This window comes from Amphiprion ocellaris, chromosome 11 (assembly GCF_022539595.1).
Source record: "Amphiprion ocellaris isolate individual 3 ecotype Okinawa chromosome 11, ASM2253959v1, whole genome shotgun sequence".
In the NCBI taxonomy this organism is placed as follows: Eukaryota; Metazoa; Chordata; class Actinopteri; family Pomacentridae; genus Amphiprion; species Amphiprion ocellaris.
In genome coordinates, this window is record NC_072776.1 from 36,146,072 (window position 1) to 36,167,969 (window position 21,898).

A 21,898-nucleotide genomic window follows, 5' to 3' on the forward strand; every position below is an offset into this window, starting at 1 on the left:
AAGAATCTTACATGTCTTCTCCTGGCACGTGATGGGAACGCTGGTGTCAGGACGACTTACACCGATAGCATTCTGAGCTTTGACCCTGAAGCGGTAAGTCTTGCCCTCAACAAGGCCTGTGACGTGGCTGTGGCTATTGCTCACGGTCTTGAAGGTGACCCAGTCAGTCTGTCCCTCTTCCTGGTGCTCCACGATGAAGCCGGTAATTTCACTTCCTCCGGTGCGGTCAGGCCATTCCCACGCCAACCACACCTCTGTCTTTTCTGCATCAGTATGGTGCAGGTTCTTGGGTGGGCCGGGAGGATCTGAAAGTGTTAGCAAAAGGAAAAATAATTGCTTATTATTAGTGGATTTAAATTTCGGACCATCTTTGCAGATTACATGACAAATTACTCAAAGATCCTCATAATTTTAAATTAACTTGAACTTTTACTCACAGAGAGGATCGATAGCCTTGACGGGTGTCTTGGTCATAACAAAGTCGCTCCTGCCAAACTGGTTCTCAGCAGCCACCCTGAACAGGTACTGAATTCCCTCCATCAGGTACATGGCCATCAGACTCAGCTTCTTATTGGCTGGAGCGACAGGCACCCACTGCTCAGCTGCGACATCCTTCTTCTGCACAACATAGTGTGAGATGACGGCTCCACCATTATCTTCTGGAACCTTCCAGGTCAGGTAGGCAGACTCGCTGGTCACCTCAGAGATTACCAAGTCTCTGGGAGGAGAGGGCTTGTCTGGTGGAGACAGAAGTAGGTCAGAGGAACACTCTCACGTTCTGAATTCAATAATTAATTGTCTGCAGTGGTGGACATCTCACTTACTTAACACAAGCACAGCAACAGTTGCTGATTTCTTTCCAGCAGCATTCTCCACAGTGAGGGTATAATTGCCAGAGTCTGCACGGACGCACTTGGGGATGAAGACCTTGCTGCCAGAGGCGGTAACGGCAACAGTGATGTGGGAAGGAACATCTCCGTCGTTCTTCTTCCAGCTGACAGTGGGAGTTGGCACACCCTTAATGGTCGCACTCAGTGTGATGTCAGTGCCCAGCATAGCCAGGTGGTCACGAGACATGTTGGCATCCAGCAGCAACTCTGGCTCCTCTGTGGAAGGAAAACAAGAAATTCACTGACATTAGTGGATCTGTGTTTGACATGTAGATATACGAACAGCTGAGGCTCCGGTGGTAGAGAAGGTTGTCCATTAATCACAAGGTTGGTGAGTAAAACCCCCCGCCCCTCCACATGTTGAAGTGTCCTTGGCCAAGACACTGAACCCAAAGTTGCTTTCGATTGCACGACAGCTCTGTCACCACTGGTGTCTGAATGGGTGAATGAGCAACACATTGCAAAGCGATTTGAGTACCACTAAGGTAGAAAAGAGCTATATAAGTGAAGACCATTTACCATATTACATACTGTAGTTGCAAATTCTACAAAAAATGTTGGGTAGTTTTTTACTTGGAAATGTTTGTCAAAACCATTATGATGAGCTAAATTTAGGCAGTTATAAGCGATCCCTGTACCAAGTCTGTCGTGCACTTTGATGGTCTGTTTGACGTAGGATGGGTCAGATCTGCCAGCAGCGTTGACGGTAAAGATCCTGAAGTTGTACTCCTGTCCATCAGCCAGGCCCGTCACCACATAATGGAGATCAGGGCACTGCTCTGGGGTTTCGTTGGCCTGAGTCCATTCCACAGCTCCGGGCTTCTGGTACTCAACTATGTAACCAAAGATTCTGCCTTTTCCATCATGGCGAGGCATCTGCCACTTCAGGCTGATGGAGTCCTTGGTCTTATCGTAGGCCTCAGGAGTTACTGGAGGGCTGGGCCGCACTGTGAGGGGAAAAAGAGCACAGTTGGTTAACACCTGTCTCTATTGAGGATGCACATTTTGGACAATTTTCGTTACTTATAATCAGCAGTGTTCTCAATTAATAACTGTGAAATCAATTACCCAAATTGAGTACAGTGAATTTTACACCAAATGCTAACATCGCTCTTTGTGACAACAGAATGTGACAAAGGCAACTGAAATTACTTTGTTACTTGAACCATGAGGCTATGCAAACATTATCCTGGCAGCCAATAACCATCACACAAGTCTTTGTCATGGTGCCCTTTAGTAGCTAAAGCCCCAAAATGCTCTCTGCTTGACAGCATGAATTGCCCACTGTTCAAGTGACCACCTAATCTGTTCACTACAGTATTAAACACTAAGAGGCTCCACCTGCTGTAACAACCAGGTACTACAGCTAATCTACAATGGATTTTCTGACATGCAAGTGATTAATCTTCTGCCGTATTGGTTAATATATTTTTAATCATTTGAATTTTAAGTAGCAATTTATCAGTTTACAGTTAACCATCCCTAGTCCTAACCCTTACTGAACAAAAAAATCTTAAATAATAAAAACATGGTGACAATCTTATTTTCATGGGTTGGTGTCACACTGACCAATGGGATCTTTGGCAAGGATGGGTTTGGAGGGGACACTAGGATCTCCAGTTCCCAGTTCATTCTCAGCCATCACTCTGAACTCGTACTCGCAGCCCTCTACCAAGTCCTGGACTCGGAACTGAGTGGCTGGGTACAGTGGGTCTCTGGTGGCTCTGGACCACCTCTTGGCTCCAGTCTCCTTCTTCTCCAGGATATAGTTAGTGATGGGCTTCCCGCCATCACGGGGCCGAGTCCACAGCACCAGAGCATTGGTGGCGTACACCTCCCTGACATTTGGTATCTCAGGGGCCTCGGGGACTCCTGCAGGGAGAAAAAAACTGATTATATTTCTTAAAAAATGTAGCTCTGGTAATACACACATTTCATTTGCACTGACATGTTATTAATTGGTGTATCCAGAAAACTTTTGGCTGTAATCTTTGGAAATACTAACTATTCAGTGTAAATTACTGGCCAAACTGAAGTAATTTTCCTTAATTAGTCTTTCTATGGAGACTGATCTGTGAAAAGTGTTAAATTACTGGACTTTCTATTTGAATATTGACCAGAACTTACTGAAGAGATCTTTGGCTCGCATCTCCTCAGACTCCAGAGGGTCACTGATGCCGTACATGTTCTCAGCAGAGATCCTCATGATGTACTCCCTGCCCTCTGTCAGCTTGGGAATCTGAAAAAAGAAACCACAACATCTAAACATATCTGTACCTCTGAATAATCCTTCCACTGGATCTCTAGAAGCCTGACCACCTACAGATGGACCTACCTTGCAGGTGGTCTTGGTTGTGGCAGATGTTACTGTGGTCCACATGTCTCTATTAACATCTCTCTTCTCGATGATGTAGTTGGAGACGTCCACGCCACCACTGTCCAAAGGAGGCTTCCAGGAGATTACCATGTACTCCCTGTGCACCTCCTCAAACACTACAGGGCCAACAGGAGGAGTCGGGCGGTCTGCAAGAATGAAAACAATGATAATAAAAAGGGATGAAGCATCTGTGTTGAGAACAAATATCCCTGCATTATTCAGAAGATTAAAGATGTATCAGCCCTGGATTACAGTCTCCGTACCTACAACCGTGACATTGCAGACACCCTTCCTGGATCCAGTGCTGTTCTCCACAACCACCACGTATCTGCCGCTGTGCTCGCGCTCAGCCTTCATCAGGCCCAGCGACATGGTGGTCAGCGTGTTCTTGAACATGATGTGTTTGTCGGCCTTAAGCTCCTCGTCGTCTCGGTACCAAACGATGGATGGACAGGGTTTGCCAGTGTAGCGGCCCTGCAGCAGGCAGCTCTCTCCCACACGAATGATGATCTTATCACGGAAGTCCAGCTCGATGGTAGGTGGCTCTGCAAGGACAGAAAATGGAGGCAAAGTCAAAGGACATAATACACAAAAGATTCTCTTAGTTTTTCTATGTCGAGTATGAAATAGAGGAGAGAAACACGGGGATTTGTGTAAATAAACCACTCTCATCTTTTTATCTGTTTTTTGTTTTCTTAGTTGACCTTCGTTTTAGTATATATTTTTATGATTATTTACTTAATCCTTTTGGCGCCACAGTTTTTTCAATAAAATATTCAGTTTTGATATCACTTTTTCAAAAGGTTGTAACTTGAAAATGATCAGCGATAAAGGCATACTGTAAATGAATAAAATCATCAGTATGATCCAAAGTTTGTGATGGTAGTAAATTCACTCATCTAATTTGCATATTATGATGTCACCAAGCGGCGGACATATGGATTACATAACTTTTACAGATGTTTATCGATCAAGATGGCATTGCTTGGCTCAGAATTTGTCAGATCCCTGTCTGCACGATACCCAACAGGCTCATCAAAATGTCTGATCCACTTGTGATACTGTTCCTCATCTCTCAAGCAAACCCAGCCATCATAATCGTCATTTACGGCGGGGCCTTGAACGCCACTGCGGCCTCCGCCACTATTATCAGTGCATTTTCTCCCACGTCTGCCGCTATTTCCGTGGTTTTTTGCATCCCCGCTACCCACCTCACCATTAGAGGTGTTTTGACCACCCCCGCTACACCCACCACGTCCCCTCCTGCCACCCCTGCTGCACCCACCACGTCCCCTTCTGCCACCCCCGCTACACCCACCACGTCCCCTCCTGCCACCTTGGACACGGTGAAGCAAAGCATCGGCTCCAGTATGTGCTGCTTGTGGACTGTCATGGCGCACGGACTCGCTGCCATTACACACAGACGCAGCGTCACTTTCTGTCTCACTGGATGACTGAACATCTTCATCAGAGGGTGAATATTCCTCTTCAGAATCTGAGTCAGCCGTTACTTGATGAAGTACTTTGTCAACGTTGAACAAACGTTGCACTCTGACTGCGACCCTCGTCTCCTCGACCGGGGGCCGGTTTTCAAACTCTATAAACTCCAAAACTTTGAATGAAAACACGCCCACAAATGATGCTCAGATTGAAGTTCCAGATGTCCGCCATCTCCTGGTGTAAAGTAGTAACCACATGAGGCACCATACTTGCAGCTATGGCTTGTTATGTTCAGCAATGTTGCTTGTCGCAATATTGCGACTTTGGCACTTAAAGGGTTAAAATATGCGTATGTATCTATATACTGTATATAGGTATCTACAGTATGTACATATGAGCATACGTATGTATCTTTTTACATCTTCTCCCTTTTTTTCCTTTTCTATTCCTTTTTTATATGACTATATAAGTGAGGAAAAAATAATAATCTTTAGGAGTATTTTGGAGCTAACTTTTGACTTCGTGGAAACAATTAGTAAGCAAAGATAAATGAAGGCCTGACATAGTGGGAACTAATCGTGGAGTCCAACAGGGGTCTATTTTAGGTCCCCTACTGACCATTTTACTGTGCTTCTTTTACAGGTGAACATTTTTGACCATGTATTGCTGAGACAAATCCTGAACTAAAAATGTTGAAAAGCTGAAAATACAAATCTTGAGCTGCTTGTCAAAGACTCTAAGTGCTACCTGTTACAATATTGAAAACAACTCACCCAGCTCATCCTTGCAGGTGATTGGTTTGGTGCAGAATGATGGTTTGCTGGGTCCAACCTCGTTGACAGCAATGACCCTGAACTCATAGGTGTCACCCTCCCTAAGGCCATCATAGGTGTACTTCCTCTCCATCAGCTTCTCCTTTGTCAGCCTGGTGAACTTGTCTTTGCCAATCATGCGTGCCTCCAGGATGTACATTGTAATCTCAGAGCCACCATCAAACTTGGGTGCCTTCCAGGTGACACTGATCAAATCCTTGGTGACCTTGGTGACCTCGAGCTCCTCTGGACGGTCTGGTACACCTGAAGGAAAGACAAAAACACAGATGTTCTGACATCCTCCTCCTCTCATCTTTATTGCAGTGATGCCTTTCTGCACCAGCAGTTACCATAGTTGTCAATTCAAACCCACCGATTGGTTCCTTGATCATGATCTCAGCTGCAGTTTCCACAAAGGGTCCAATACCAATAGCATTTTCAGCAGCCACTCTGAAGAAGTAGGACTTTCCAGGAGTAAGGCCATGAGCCACAGCATTCTGCCTGCTGGCAGTGAAGGAGAGCGAGGTCCAGGCCTTGCGTTCAGCTTCACGCTTCTCAATAATGTAGTTGCTGATGGGAGAGCCGCCATCGTTCTCAGGGAAGAACCAGTTGAGCTTGCAGGAGTCGATGGTGAGGTTCTCTGCAATGAGGGGGATGCCTACAGGCCCAGGGACATCTAAGGGACGACACAGCTGAGATTAATAAGAAGAAACAACAGTCTTTACGTGGTTTTCAGATTTAAAAAACCGTGTCTTACCGAGAACTTCAACGGTGACATTCTTCGTCTTCTCCCCTCCAGCATTCTTGGCGGTCAGAGTGTAGACTCCAAGGTGTCTCCTGATGCAGTTTTTGATGACCAGAGACGAGCTGATGGCTGTCGTTTCCACTTTAGCCTCAGGAGGCAGTGCTGCCCCATCTCTGCTCCAGGTGATGTCTGGGGCCGGTTGACCAGACACATAGGCGATGATGCGGATCACACCGCCAGCATGGACCACCATTCTCTCCTTCACAGAGGCATCCAGATCAACTTCAGGCGCAACTGGAAGACAGAAACTCAATATTACAGCATGGTAGTTTTATATGCCTTTGAGGTAATTGCTGGGAAACATCCAGACTAACTCACTTGTTCTGTCATTGACCTCGAGCACCTCTGGGACTTCGCCAGGCTCACCATTACCGGCAGCATTGAAGGCAATCACCCTGAACCTGTACTGACCACCAGTCTTTAGACCAGCAATCACCAAACGAGTGCCTCGAATTTCGGTGTCCTTGGCCTGAAAAACACAAATGTGTGAGTTTCTAAGTTCACTCTTAGCACAGACCATCTCTAAAACTGAGTGATTGATAGATTAATCAATCTTTAAAAGGTTTAGTCTGATAGAAATGTGAGGTTTCTAAGAAGGTTTGTCAGGGTGGATGAGCTTCTGCTCTCAACAGTCCTGCCTGTTTAATGAATGTTGATTCATTAAAGTCATATTTTCAGACTTTTGTATGATCATGTAATGTGGCTCTCACTTTGATCCAGGCCTCTGTGCCCTCCTCTTTATACTCCACCCAGTAGCCAAGGATCTTGGAGCCTCCGTCCTTCAGTGGAGGGATCCACTCAAGATCCACCGTGGACTTCGTCCAATCAGAAATCTTTGGAGTAGGAGGAGACGGTGGAGCTACAAAAGGAAATAAGCAGGTGAATGACATCCTACTCCATGTATGTAAAATATAAACTGTTATGAGATCAGAGTGTAGTTCTTACAGATGGGGTCCCTGGCGAAGATGGGATCTGTGGGTGGGCTGCTGAGTCCAGGACCAGCGGCGTTGATGGCGCAGACTCTGAACAAGTACTGGGAGCCCTCGATGAGCCCGCTTACCACGAATGACTCGCCCATTCCCATGGGACGGATGGGGTCACGGGTGACACGGGTCCAGCGTTTTCCCGTTGTCTCTTTGCGCTCTAGCCAGTAGCCGGTGATTGGTGTGCCGCCATCATCCTCAGGCTCCTCCCAGTTGAGGGTCATGGAGTCCATGGTAACGTTGGTGACTGTTGGCTTCTCACACTGACCGGGTACGGCTGCACGAACACACACAGGTGAGAAGATTACAACTGTCACTTTAAAACAAGGGCACAAATATACAGATTGATCTGAAAATAACATTAATAATGTCAGTAATCCAGGTCTTGGTAATTCTAGGAAACTACAAGAAAAGTTCAACAGAAGTCCAGAAGTTCAGTCAAAACCAACTGGACTTTTCTTTTAGGTTCTTGAGGGTGTTCTCGAGAAACATTAATAATATATCATCACTAACATGCTGAGAAAAAATTATTTTTCTGGATTCAATATAAAACACAACATTACACTAGGTCTGAGAATATATTAACCAGATTATTAGAGAAAGATGAGAACTTAACTGTTGTTTGCTCACATGCTTAATGTAAAATTAATTCTGTTTGAACGTTTGTCAAACAGAATTAATTTGTTCGAACAGAATTAGAACAAAAGTCTGCGATTAATGGAATAGTTGACAACTAATAGATTCATGGTTGCAGAATAAATCTACTATAATCTGTCTTATTAACAGGTGGACCATTAAAACGATCTGATGCTTTGATGATGCCTGTCAGATGGTTGAACTCACTGTAAAGGTTTCGAGCGACCTCTGGTTCGCTGTCCAGTGGCTCTCCGACTCCGTACTTGTTCTGCGCCATGATGCGGAACACGTACTCGTGTCCTTCCATCAGGTTCTCCACGGTCCAGATGCGATCTTTGGGCTCATTGGTTACAGGCACCCAGGTCTTCCTGTTGGCTACCCTCCTCCAGATGACATAGTTTGTGACTTTGGAGCCACCGTCATCCTTCGGCGGCAGCCAGGAGATCGTGATCTTCTCTGCTCCGATCTCCTCAAACTTGATGGGAGCAGAAGGAGGACCAGGACGGCCTGAAAGCCCACAAAAAAACAGGAAGATTAGAACATCTGAAGTTCTTGTGGTGAATCCCTTCTGTAGTCATAGTGTGTCGTTGCAGCTTTGAGTCCATGTTTCATGATTCTTATTGGAAATCTTTATTTAAACAAAGGAACACATAAAACTGTGTATACGTTTCTAAAATACTAAAAACACAGTTGACATTGGTTTTATAAAGACAGCAAAAAACTACAGATTGTGCAGGGGTTTCCACAGCATTTTGTGGCAGAGGCTCAACCTTAACTGGAACATAAATGCTGTCCACTGTCCTCAAAATTATTAAACATTAAAAATATGTGGAACTGTAACATGAAGAAAGCTGTTTCACATGACAGATGCTGCATACGACCTCATGGATGAGCTGATCAACAGAGGAAATGTGTATCAGCTTAATAAGTTCATGGAGAACTCCCAAATTTATAAAACACAGCTTATTATTAGTATTTTACAGTTACACCTATAAAACCTGAGATCATAATGTTGGTCTGTGGGTTCGTACCAAGCACGTTGAGCCTCATCTCTTTGGTGGCCTTGCCGAGGCTGTTGGAGGCCACCAGCGTGTACAGGCCGGTGTCGGGACGTTTGCCCTGCTGGATGAGCAGTGTGCAGCTGTCGTCCGACACGATCTTGTTGATGTTCTCGTCGTATTGAACCTCCACCTTGTCGTCAGACTTGTGGGGCGGAGCCTTGTACCAGGTGAGCGTGGGGAAGGGACATCCGCGGAGCTTGGCCACGATGCTGATGTCGGAGCCCTGCTCGACCTCCATGAACTCCTTGAGCTCGATGGACGGAGCGCCTACAGGGCAGAAAGAAAAAGAACTCAGGCTCTTCTGTCTTAAACAGGAAAAAAATAGATGACATTAATTAATGAAAGCAAATATTGTGGTTCATGGCATCAAGAGTTTTAATCAGATCAATCATAACTTCAACAGAGACAATTTTTTGCAGGTTAGTTAAAGTTGACTTATTCTGCATTGAGTGCAATGAAAAAAAAATTTTGGAGTATGTTTGTGTTAAAGGGGTAAATCAGCAACTTTGTTTACCTCTCTATATAGTAGTTTTGTGTCGGTGTTATAGAAGGATCCAAATCTGTGCAGGCATGAAAATATCTTGACTTTCAGCCACATAATGCAGCTCTCCAGTGTGTCTTATTGAAGACTCCATATCCTGATATGATACAGGTGTACAACTGTATTTGTTGGTCTGTAGAATCTGTTTACTTGGTTTAGTGTTGTTTTCCTCATTCTGTGTGAGGTCAAATTGGCTGCTAGCAGGAGTTAGCTAACAGGAGTTAGCTAACAGGAGTTAAGCTAGTCTGTCACATGATGATGTATTTAAGTAAGAGAAGCCTGGACTTTAAACCAGGAGTTTCAGAAGGTAAAGAGCAGAGATTTCTGTCGGAGAGAAAGTTTGTTTTTTGAAATGGACTTTGTAAGTTTGCAAACCTTCTAGGTGCACAAAAAACAGCTGTATAGCACACTAAAGGAAAGGAGGAAGCAGAAGGCAGACTATGGACTCTGGGCTGCTCAGAGTTCTGGTCTTACAGGTCTGGTCCTGGATGAGGATGGGTCCGGCAGTGGTTGAAGGTCGGCTGGCTCCAGCGTCATTGTAAGCCACCACTCTGAACTCGTACTCGTCTCCCTCTGTCAGATCCTCCACCTTGAAGCTGGTGGTGTCCACGTCTCTCCTGTTACACCTGCAGGACAAACAGTTTAACTGCAGGTGACAACAAAACAGGAACGTAGGACTGAAACTGATTGGTTGAAGACATGTTCTTTGGATCTGGTCTGACTTGGTTCCCATGCAGAGTCCCAGTTAGGAGAACCAGGAGAACACGAGGGCCTCTCAGGTGAAATTTTACCTCCTCCATGACTCCTTCTGGGTGCCGCTGGCGTCCCAGCAGAGCAAGTCAACGCTGTAGTGGGTGACGGGGGAACCGCCATCGTTCTTTGGAGCCTTCCAGGTCAGAGTCACTGTGCCCTTCCTGACGCTCTGGATCTTCAACCTCGTTGGTGGATCGGGAGGATCTGCAGACACATCGTTATATTCAATTAAAGAAACACATCACATGAATTTAGTTTCCTCGTGAAATGGGAGATGTGAAGAGTGACTGTTGCTATTGTACCAGAGAAATCCCCAGCAGAAGGGTTTGTCTAAAAATGTATTTTTGTTAATAACTGAACCAATCCATAAACCTGATAAAAACACAAACTGATTTTCTGATGAAAGATATTCCATCCTTTGGATAAGATTATATTGTACTGAGAAACTACTTTTTACGAAAGAACAAAATTTGTGGAGGGTATAAAGTCTCTTGAATTCTTTTATCAATAAGGTTTAAAGTATTGATAACAGAATCATCTGCTTATCCTTGAAACTGAGAAGTAAAAACCGCACATAACACACTATTTTAAGTATACGACTGAGAATTGGGTCAGAACTGTAATAAATGAACGAGGATGGTGGTGGTGGTTCAAGTCTTTGTGTCTGATGTGTCTCAGCAGTTCAAACCAGCAGGAAACAGCTCATAAAAGAGAAATCCAACATACGGATGGGATCTCTTGCTTTAGAACCCTCGACGGTCTCGGTGTACGGGCCAAACCCGAAACGGTTCTCAGCACGGATACGGAACAGGTACTCCTCTCCATCGATCAGGTCTGGAACCACCAGAGACTGAGCAGTGCATGCTGGGTTCACCTGGAAGACCAAGATCAGGGTAAGATTTTCCTGAGGGCGTTATTTTTCTATGAGCTCAGAGTGTGTTATTGTGCAGGTGTGGATCTTACTTTGGTCCAGGCTTTGCCCATAACCGTCTTCTTCTCGAGGAAGTAGCTCTTCACTCTCTCTCCTCCGTCACACTCTGGAGGCTTCCAGGTGAGTCTGCAGGTGCCTCTTGTCACGTCGCTCACCTTCAAGTCTCTGACAGGTCCAGGTAGGTCTACGGATTAACAAAGCAAGACGTTAATTTAAATCAGGATTACACCGCCTCGCACACTCAACGAACATGTGACAGATAAAACCCCAGAATGTCTTCATACCGAGCACGTTGACTCTGACTTTGACCACTTTGTGTCCAGCGGGACTCTCTGCATTGATGATGTATCGGCCGCTGTGGTTCAGTTTGCTCTCCGGGATCACAACCACAGAAGTCGTGTCGGTGGAGTGGATCTGAGAAAAATAATCACAAGATCCTTAAAACCTCAGTGGCGACTGAGCTGTGGAATAATTTTGACTCCATAACCTGACTAATCTTTCACTTCATGGGTGAAAAGATGCTCCAAACTGTTATTCAGACATTAAACAAACAAAGACGCTGTGCAGGAGTTCACAGAAAAACAAAAACTCAGTCTGACCTCGGAGTCGACAGGCAGTGTGTGAAGTTCGTTCTTCTTCTCGGTCTCGGCAGTTCCGTCGAAGGTCCACGTGACTTTGGGAACAGGCCGTCCGGTGATGGTGGCAGGAATCCTGATGTTTGTTCCGGCTCTGCAGTTCAGCAGGTCGTGAGCACTAACGTCCAGAGTCACAGTTGGCTCAACTGCAGAACAAACACAAACAATAAACGTCTGTGAAGCCTCCTTCAGATCAGTTTATCGATACAAACCGCAGCACAGAACAAGTGTCCAAGATTCAGAGTCCAGTTTGAAGTCGGATGTTCAACTCAGATAATACCGTAGACAGAAATGGAAGCTGAAATGCACATTTTTTGTCTTTTTCGTACTTAAAAAAAAATCTGAAATGGATTATAGTTAAGCTATTGGCATACAAGATATATGATTTTCAGCAAAGAAATGGACATTGCAAAATCCAATAAAAAACAAAACATGTTATTTATACACAGAATATATATCAGGACCCTAAAACTGGGACACTGCTACTTAATTATCTTCTGCTTTTTGAAAGAAAGATATTTTCCACAGCAACAAGCAGAGTAGTGGAAAAAAGTTTTTTGTAAAATAAGTAATGAAAGCATTTTTACTGATTTGTATCATTCTAAATGTGTCATACTGCACAGAAGACAGTTCTGAGTCCTCTCTCCTTCTAGACATTTTTGTAGTGAAAAATGTGAAGCAAAGAAATGCCCAGAACCTGCTTGGAGTTCAGAGGGTTAACTAAATACTGTGGTACACATCAAACAGAACATTATCATCCAGATGCCTAACATCTGAAGTATTATTATTTGTCTTACTCAGGATGTCTTGCACCAGAATGTCAGCTGTCTTTGCAGGTTCTGAGTTGCCTCCGGCGTTCACGGCATAGATCCTGAACTTGCACTTCTTCCCCTCCTTCAGGTCAGGTATGGTGATTTCGGTGGATGGGTGGAGCTTGTCGGCAGGATTCACCCTCCTCCAATCAGGAGAGCCCTCCTCGTGAACCTCAATGATGTAACCTTTGATCGGGCTGCCGCCATCTCTGTCCGGTGGGCTCCAGCTGAGAGTGATGCTGCTCTTGGTCTTGTCTTTAACCTCGGGGGCTCCGGGTGGGCTGGGGGGGCCTAAGAGAAGGGCAGGGGTCAGTTTTTATCATAAAAACAATATCTACCTTTGACTCTTAGTGTTAAGATTTAAGGAGACAAACAAAATCTCCATAAAGACCAAATATGTCAACAAAAGTAAACAAGAATTTTGAAACCGATTTTGTTTAGATTTCTGGCTTTTTGGATCTAAAATAACTCATTTGCATATTTAACCATAACATTTCAGAAAATATGTAAAAAAAAGAATTTTTCTTTGTTCAGTAATCAGTTGGGAAATTTTAATGCTGACATGTTGTAAAGCCCTGTAGATATCTTCCCCTGAAGCCTGGAGGTGGGACATTAACACTCACTGCAGGGGTCCATGGTGAAGCGGCACTCGGAGGCCTCGCTGGGTGGTCCGACTCCTGCGGCGTTGCAGGCTGCGATCCTGAACTGGTACTCTGTTCCTTCGATGAGCCTCAGCACGGTGTACTGCAGGCCCTTCACCGCCGGTTTGGTGACTGGAGCTCGGTTGACGCGACCCCAGTACACGGCACCGCGCTCCCTCTTCTCCAGCCAGTAGCCCTGGATGGTGGAGCCGCCGTTGTCCAATGGGGGGTCCCAGGTCAGGGTCATGGTGGTGGCTGTGGTGGCGATGATTTTGGGGTTACGTGGAGGTCCAGGGAGGCCGAATGGATCCCTCAACTGGACTTTCTCTGAGTCGCAGCCGTCGCTGACACCATACTTGTTTTCAGCTTTGATCCTGAACTGGTAGGAACCATTCAAGTCCAGTTTGTAGACCTGAGGGAGCAGAACAGAGATGCTCATCATACTTTAGACATGGAGCCTCACTCTGTTTGTGATACTTACTATTCTGTGATTATGATATTAATGGGAAATTAGCATGAGAAAGCCAGAAATGTGTTGTTGATGGAGTTGTGCTGCATTTGCAAAACAGGTCACCACAGAGAGAGATCCCATTTAAACTCACGTTATTATTATTTTCTTAGCACCATTACTGACTGAAAGCTTGGCCCTGGTTTTCAGCCAAACTCACCCCGTATCTCCTGTCAATGAGGTTGATGGTCAGAACATCGAAGTCGGACTTCTTCTTGCTGGCGTCTCTGCGCTCTACGATGTAGTTGGTGATCTCACTGCCTCCGTTGTCTTCCGGAGCATCCCAGGTCAGGTAGCACGAATCCGACTTGATGTCTGAGACCACGATGTTCCGCGGAGGAAGAGGACGGTCTGAAAACACAGCATCAGGTTAACATAAGGCTCAAGATTGTAACAACTTTTAAACCTTTCATGCAACTAAACAAACAGGCCAAATGGATGTGAAATAATGTTATTTACCAAGGATCTCGACTCGGATCACATGCTGAGCTTTGCCGTAGCAGTTTTCAGCCACCAGCTTGTAGTTGCCTTTGTCCTGCCTGATGGTTTCTGGGATGGCGATCTTTGTCTTCATTGTCGTCCGGTTCACCTGAAAACAAAACAGGTTAGTTTGTCGCGTGGTGTCCGCTGGAGGATTCTAAATTCATTCTCTGAGATGCAAGATTGTTCTTGGCCTTACAACAGTCTGAAAGTTTAAAGTTTGTCCTTTTTAAAGGGTTAAATGTGCCTGTCAGATCTTCCAGACAACATGTGTTTGTTGGTCTCCATTCAAATTCGATGTAAAAGAAGAATTAACAGTAAACGATGGATCCCCTGAAATGACCACCAGTAACGTCTTAGCTACTCAGCCTCGGCTCCCCAGAGTCTTGGATCACCACTTCCTTCTTTGCAAAATCTGTCTGTTGAACTCTGAGTGTTATCATTAAATAAGAGTTGCAAAATTTAGTCCTTTAAATGATCATTCCTTGCAACCTGTTTCCTCTGTCAGGTTTGGTGAGTTAAATCCAGGTTTTTGAGATTTCAGTGCGATATATCAAGGTATTTCATGTTTGGTACTTTGGTACAGCAATATCCAAGTTATTTATACTTTGGTATTAACTATCCCAGTTTTTTTTTTTAATTTTATTGCGTAAATATTTAGGTTTTGCCTCCACTGTTTCACCCTTATGGTTTGCATCCTAACCACCCTGTGATTGGGGCCCCCTGTGAGCAGAGGTTTATAAAAGATGAATGATTCTTCATGGAGTAGGAAGGTGGCAGCCAATCAAACAAGCTACTGGGCAAGTATCTTCACGTGACAGATGAATAGATGTCATATAATGGGAACACAGTGAATGATATGATGGAGCTTTGGGCCTTTATCTTGCATATTTTTTAATAAACTGTTAGACATATGGACTGAAAAGAGAGTCCAAATCCCCAGGTTAAATGAAGCAGCTCTCACCTCCTCTGTCTCCATCGTCATCTTCTCCTCATCAGGCTTCTCGTTTACCACGTCATCCTTCATCCACTGCAGCGTTGGCAGAGGAAGACCTCTCACCTCTGCAGGGATGTCAATTGCTGCACCTTTCCTCACAATGATGGCATTGCTCTTGAAGAACTTCAGAATTGTGATAACTGGAGCAACTGTGGCAAACAAACATCCGTTTTTTTTATTTTGGGGTGAAATTCACTTTACTAAAAAACATTATTAAGCATCCTTTGAAAAGCAAAGATAGCTTTGAGATTTTAACGTACTCTCATCGTCCTGGATCTTTGCGGTGATTGGTTTGGATGGCTCTCCATCCCCGACCTCATTCACTGCTTTGACGCGGAACTGGTATTCCTGGTTCTCCGAAAGGTTCTCAATAGTTCCACAGCACTCGGTGAAGATCTTGCGGTTGGCCACTTCAAACTCATTGCCATCAGACCTCATCTTCTCCACATAGTAACCTCTGATGGGGCTTCCGCCGTCGGTGCGAGGAGGCTGCCAGGCCAGAGTGATGGTGGTCTTGCTTCTGTCAGTGTAATGCAGCTTCTCGGGAGCAGATGGAGTACCTGGAACATTGTGGAAGAGTTTGAACAATTGTTTCACTCAGAATTAGGTTCCCAAATTCAGAATGCTCCAGAAAGTGTGAGCTAGCAAGCGCACCAGTCCATATTTAAAAAGGTTTACCTTTGGGATCCTCAGCCAAAATGGGGCCCAGGTCAGCAGGAACTCCATCACCATACTTGTTCCTGGCAATGACCCTGAAGTCATACTCCTCACCAACCAGCAGGCCTTGGACGTCGCACTTGCAGGATGCTGTCTCGATGGGCTGGCGGAAGAGTTTCATTTTGGCATCCTTCCTCAGCACCTCATAGCCGATAATGTCGCTGCCACCGTTGTCCACGGGGTCAGACCAAGTAAGGGTGATGTTCTTCTTGGTCACCAAGACCGTCTTCAGGTCAACAACCGGTCCAGGGACATCTACAGAAACACAGACCAGTAAAAATTTGAGCCATAAAATATATTTTGTGTCACTTACCTCACTAAGCTAAAAACTGAAAACCATTCCTAACTAAAGGTAAAACATTAAAGTAAACAAAGAAGTCCCTGTCCATTGATGAGGTTGCATGAGTGTGTTTTTAGTTTAATAATGTGGTGCCTTCACTGACCCATAACGTCCACTCTGGTCTCGGCAGTCTTGGTGCCGCTGCTGTTGGTGCCGGTGATCTGGTACTTTCCATGATCCGCCCTCACTGCCTTTTTGATGAACAGTGTGCTGTTCTTGCCCTCCGTCTCCACAATCATCCTCTCTTTGTCGATGTCGGCTTCATCTTTGGCCCATTTAACCTCCGGCTGGGGTCGGCCGGTCACCACGGCGGGAAGCCTCAGAGACTCGCCGGCCTTGATCAAGACACCGTTCTTCACAGAACTGTCGAAATCCACAGCGGGAGTTTCTGAAGGAAACAGACAGGGAATGAGATGGAAGTTTAATCACTCACCGTAGCTGCTGCTTCACATTGAAATCTGTAAACTAACAGCTGCAGGGAGAGTCAAATAGAGTTTGAACTTGTTTTCCCCATTATAATCCCCTCTGGTACCTTGAGGCTCTTTGACAGTGACAGGTTCAGTAACTCCAGGAGCTCCAGGACCTGCATCATTGATGGCGAGGACCCTGATGTAATAGTCTGCTCCCTCGGTCAGTCCGGTCACGGTGTACGTCAGCTCCTTACACCTGAACTCTGTGCTGCGAGTCCAGTCTTTCTCTCCAACCAAAACCTGAACCCAGACCATCAGAATTTAACATTATCCAGGCCCACATCAAACACCGAAAAGGTGTTTGTTTTGGTCATTCTGAAAAGCTGCTGATGCATCCCATAGAATCTCCTTTACCTTCTCAAGATGGTAACCCAGAATGTCTCCTCCACCGTTGAACAGCGGGGGCTTCCAGGCCACAATGACAAAGTCCTTTCCAGTGTCCACGATCCATGGAGTGGGAGGACCAGGAGGCACTGAGGGAGGGAATTAACAGACTTAACTCAAAAGTAGCAGGTTTGTTTGCATTGTTATATGATGAAAGGTTTATGTTCAGCCACGGCTAGAAAATTAAGTAGTAATAATTAATACTTCCTCCCATCGTGACAGAGAGATCAAAATGTTCAGCTCATACAAAACAGACAACAGTTTGATGCCTCCTTCTCAAACACTTTGTAGCTGATTTAAACTTACGGATGGCATCCATGGTGACAATGCGGTCGGTGGGCTCGCTGAAGGGCCCGGGGCCGGCCAAGTTCTCGGCACACACTCTAAAGATGTAGGTGAGTCCCTCCATCAGGCCGGTGACCTTCACCTCCAGAGAGTTAAGGAAGGCTCGGTTGACTCGGGTCCAGTGTTTGCTGTTCACCTCCTTCCTCTCGATCCAGTAGCCCAGGATGGGGCTGCCGTTGTCCTTTGGCTCGTGCCAGGAGATGTGGGCGGTGCTCGCCGTCACCTCATGGACTCTGGGGGTGTTGGGAGCGTCAGGAGGATCTGAGGGGGAGAAGGTGAGTGACGTTAGTGGAACGTAAGACAGAGACATTTCTTTCACACATTATGCAGTGTCATTTACATGACTAACAGGTGGCACCAAACAATAAGAAATGATAAAAATCCCTCATAATGTTTTTAATGTAAAACGTTAATCATCAAATGTTGCAAATAAGGGTAGCTATAGATGATAGATTAATAATATACAATATTAAATTAAAAATATCACAAAACCTTATCCACGTATTCGGAAATACAACTTATTGTTATGTGACAATGTTAATAAAGTTCATTAAATAAGAGATTTACTTAAGTTTACATTTATTTGTTGTTCAATTAGCTCTTTAAATATTCTTTACTGTTGTTATGCTTTTACTTACTGAATTGGTTCTTGGCAACGAGAGGCTCGGAGATGCATGGCAAGCCGCAGCCAAACTTGTTTTCGGCTGTGACTCTGAAGATGTACTCCTTCCCCTCGATGAGCTTGGTGACGGGGAAGCTGGTGCCCTTCAGGGTGGAGGTGATGGTGATCCAGCCAATCTCATCGTTCTTGTTGTCCTTCTTCTCCAGGATATAGTTCAGGATCTCGCTGCCACCGTCATCCTCTGGAGGCTCCCAGTTACAGACGACCGATGTGTTCCTGATCTCGTCGAAGGTGAAGTTGATCGGAGGGCCAGGTTTGTCTGTGGGATGAGGAAGTCAGGTTTGATGACCACAGGATTATAATATTGTTTACTAAGACCTGAAGGTTCAAGTGTCAGGATACAAACTACAGCTTTTAAGGTTTTCTTACCCATGACATTGACATAGCAGGTGGCAGTGGCAACACCGTGAGTGTTCTCCACCTTAATGGTAAAGTTGCCGTGGTCGACTCTGACAGCATCGCGGACCATCAGCGCAGACTGGCCCTTCTTGGTCTGGTCCATACCCATACGCTCACGCAGAGGAGTCACAAACTCCTCCTCTGGTTCTGGAACCTGCACATTAGAATTAGAAAGACATTTAAAAAATATGACATGAAGACATTCAGGAGGTTCAGCATCACTGTGAGAACACAAACCTTGGCCTTGGTCTTCTTCTTCTTGACAACAGGAATGATCTTCTTGGTTGGCTCTTTGGTGACATCCTCATCATTCCTCAGCCAGGTGATTTTGGGGTACGGTGAGCCAGAGATGAATGCGTCAATGCGGATCTCCTCACCTTTCTTGATGCACAAACCGGATTGCACACGGGGGTGCAGTGTGACCTTTGGTTTTTCTGAAAATGTAAAAACAGTTTGAAACTTAAGTTTAAACTACATTTTCTTGGGTCTACAACTGATTTTATAGTATTTGCAGCTTCACGTACCAACAGGGTCTGCAGCCCTCATGGGCTGACTGCTGCGTGATGGCTCACTGACTCCGGCGGCATTCTCAGCTCGGACTCTGAACTGGTACTCCATGTCCTCTTTCAGGCCAGTCACCACATAGGTGAAACCAGGCACCAGGCTTGGGGTGACCTTCTCGAAGCGGTCGCCATCCTTCTCGATCTTTTCCACGATGTAGCCCTGAATGGGACAGCCACCATCGTAGTCTGGGGCCTTCCAGGTGACAGTAATGGACTTGGATGTTGGGTCACAAGCCTCCACCTGGATGGGTGGGTCTGGTTTCTCTGTACAATCAATTTGAACAGCAGATGGTAAATGTTAGTTTAACATAATCGTAGGTATTTATCAACAGGGTTAGAAGGAAAATTTTCTTTAGTTCTGTGGACCTCATACCACTTGATATGAAAATGCTCCAGCAGGCTGATGCCCAACTGAAAAAATGTTAACAACTTGTATTGATTCCAATAAAGTTAGAAATCCTTTTGTGTCACTTTTTTTTTTTAAATCAAAGTCTTTCAAGTATTTAAGTTATTGTAAGGAATTTGACTACAGCCAAGGAACTGAACTATTAATGCTAACCCTAGCATGTTAACCTGTTCACATGGAGCTGACAACAGAACTTACGTTTGACCTCCTCTGTGATGACCGGGTTGCGCAGCTCCAGGTATTCTCCTGCTCCCACTTTGTTGATAGCCTTTACCCTGAAGTAGTACTCGCAGTTAACGTAAAGGTCTTTGACAGTGGAGGTCAGGACGTTCTCTCCTGACATAACAGGCATGTAGGTCTTCTTGGACGCCTCGCGACGCTCCAAGGTGTAGCTGACGATGGGAGTGCCGCCGTCATCCTCTGGGGCTTCCCAGCTGATCTTGCAGGAGTTCTTTGTGACGTCGCTGGAGGTGATGTCTTTACACTGACCAGGAAGTCCTAAAAAGTTCAGGAAGGAAGTGGATGTTTCGTAAGATGGCAGGTGCTAGTCTGTTTCTGGTTAAAAATCTAATTGGAAAGTGTTGGAGTGTGCCTAAACTGAATTTACAAATAGAAATCACTACTGGGCTACACAACCTGAATGACATGCAAGCATATCATCAAGCCTCAATAGCCGAATCGTCTTACCGATGACTTTGACATTGACGGTGCCAGTGGCGGTTCCTAGACTGTTCTCCAGAGTGATGGCATAGGCACCAGCATCGGTACGTGTGCACTTCAGCAGCTCCAAATGAGCACTGTTCATCTCAACGGTCATGGAGAGCCGGTCGTTGGCCTTACACTCCACCGTGTCCTTTTGCCAAACCATCTTTGGTGTCGGGATAGCCCTGTAAGGGATGTTCAGGTGCAGCTTCTCGCCTTCGACCACTATCACATCATGAGCCTCCAGATCCATGGTTGGAGCACCTTGGGACCAGAATGCAGGTTTATTATTTAAGGTTAATTATTAGTGTTTTGATTATTCCAAAATTGAAACTTTGTATGTGCTTACAGTCGGGATCCTTGGTGGCAACCTTGTCGGAGATCTCGGAGGGATCACCGATGCCGACAGAGTTGATGGCACGGACCCTGATGACGTACTTCTTCTCTGGTTTGATTCCGTCATCGATCCTGAACTGAAGCTCCTTGATGGGCCTGTTGTTGACCCTGAGCCACTTCAGCTCTGGACGGGCTTCTGCCACTTCCACATGATAGCCGGTGATAGGGCAGCCACCGTCCTTGGCCGGAGGCTTCCAGGTGATGTTGATGTGCTCCCTGCTGGCATCAGGGATGGCCACTTCCAGAGGAGGAGATGGAGCACCTGGAGAGAGATATTTTGATAGCACCTCACAACAGAAGAACCAGGTTCTACATCTTTTCAGCAGTGAAGTGAAAATTCAACAGTGTCTTACTGGTTGGATCCTCAATGGTGAGGATCACGGTGGGTTCACTTGGATCTCCGACACCGGCCTCGTTCTCGGCTCTGACCTGGAACTGCACCTCTGACCCCTCGTCCACGTCTGTCACCTTGAACTGAGTCTGTCTGTCTGGAGTCTTGCAGCACTTCAGCCAGCGAGTTCCCATCTTTTCTTTCTTCTCAATCACGTACCTGCGAAGCAAAAGGGGCTTGTCTTCTTCAACGGTTTCAGGAAAAAACAGTGTTTATGTTTTTAATCCTATTTCACTAGAAGAATACTCAGCTCTCAGTTCAATCTGTTCTGCAACTAAGTCTGAACAGTAAGAAAATTGGTGTCCATTCATGTGTCTGTCAATATCGTCTCTGAGATATTCTGCACATTGTCTCATGGTTTCACAACAGTTTATTGTCTTACTTAGTTATGGGTCTTCCACCATGGCTCTTGGGAGGTTCCCATTTCAGTTCCACATGTCTCTTGGTGACCTCGACCACCGTTAGGGCGTAAGGAGGTCCAGGAGTTGCTGCAGAAAATCAAACAAACTTTAGCTTCCACATCAGACGATTCGGTTTGTCTGTAGCTTTGTTTCTTTACGGGCCGACTTAAGACTAAATCACAATATAGTGGCAGCACCCTCGAGCAAAACCAAAGATAACTATGATCAACCTGTTGAGCTTCATGGAGTTTGAAGGTGCTAAATTTTCTTTCGGAAAGACTTGAAAAATCATGTTGCTTGGAGAAGGTTGGTGACCTCTGCTGACTGCAGTGTTTATCGCAGCAGAACAAATGTAGAAAAAGGTACTGGAAATCTGAATCTGGAAAGCCAAAATGTCATG

The 21,898-nt window shown here is 45.4% G+C and overlaps 1 protein-coding gene across 1 annotated transcript in view; it reads right to left on the reverse strand.

The window, feature by feature from the left end:
* Positions 1-21,898, reverse strand: part of ttn.1 (titin, tandem duplicate 1) — a 198,399-nt gene that overhangs the window by 67,754 nt on the left and 108,747 nt on the right. Inside the window, exons 144-185 of the mRNA XM_055015241.1 lie at positions 21,480-21,585; positions 21,060-21,256; positions 20,660-20,968; positions 20,296-20,574; positions 19,807-20,106; positions 19,164-19,466; positions 18,877-19,073; positions 18,610-18,793; positions 18,197-18,499; positions 17,520-17,819; positions 17,184-17,302; positions 16,892-17,069; positions 16,463-16,747; positions 15,981-16,274; positions 15,563-15,862; positions 15,270-15,451; positions 14,285-14,414; positions 13,986-14,176; positions 13,300-13,729; positions 12,662-12,967; positions 11,829-12,010; positions 11,514-11,643; positions 11,262-11,413; positions 11,025-11,172; positions 10,337-10,502; positions 10,020-10,171; positions 8,975-9,271; positions 8,151-8,450; positions 7,270-7,584; positions 7,035-7,183; positions 6,643-6,793; positions 6,277-6,558; positions 5,893-6,195; positions 5,481-5,783; positions 3,531-3,812; positions 3,226-3,413; positions 3,018-3,129; positions 2,460-2,762; positions 1,529-1,837; positions 825-1,106; positions 438-737; positions 12-305 (exon numbers count right to left, since the gene is read on the reverse strand). Coding sequence (XP_054871216.1) covers positions 12-305; positions 438-737; positions 825-1,106; positions 1,529-1,837; positions 2,460-2,762; positions 3,018-3,129; positions 3,226-3,413; positions 3,531-3,812; positions 5,481-5,783; positions 5,893-6,195; positions 6,277-6,558; positions 6,643-6,793; positions 7,035-7,183; positions 7,270-7,584; positions 8,151-8,450; positions 8,975-9,271; positions 10,020-10,171; positions 10,337-10,502; positions 11,025-11,172; positions 11,262-11,413; positions 11,514-11,643; positions 11,829-12,010; positions 12,662-12,967; positions 13,300-13,729; positions 13,986-14,176; positions 14,285-14,414; positions 15,270-15,451; positions 15,563-15,862; positions 15,981-16,274; positions 16,463-16,747; positions 16,892-17,069; positions 17,184-17,302; positions 17,520-17,819; positions 18,197-18,499; positions 18,610-18,793; positions 18,877-19,073; positions 19,164-19,466; positions 19,807-20,106; positions 20,296-20,574; positions 20,660-20,968; positions 21,060-21,256; positions 21,480-21,585 — 9,993 coding nt within the window. The remainder of the gene's footprint in view (positions 1-11; positions 306-437; positions 738-824; positions 1,107-1,528; positions 1,838-2,459; positions 2,763-3,017; positions 3,130-3,225; positions 3,414-3,530; positions 3,813-5,480; positions 5,784-5,892; positions 6,196-6,276; positions 6,559-6,642; positions 6,794-7,034; positions 7,184-7,269; positions 7,585-8,150; positions 8,451-8,974; positions 9,272-10,019; positions 10,172-10,336; positions 10,503-11,024; positions 11,173-11,261; positions 11,414-11,513; positions 11,644-11,828; positions 12,011-12,661; positions 12,968-13,299; positions 13,730-13,985; positions 14,177-14,284; positions 14,415-15,269; positions 15,452-15,562; positions 15,863-15,980; positions 16,275-16,462; positions 16,748-16,891; positions 17,070-17,183; positions 17,303-17,519; positions 17,820-18,196; positions 18,500-18,609; positions 18,794-18,876; positions 19,074-19,163; positions 19,467-19,806; positions 20,107-20,295; positions 20,575-20,659; positions 20,969-21,059; positions 21,257-21,479; positions 21,586-21,898) is intronic.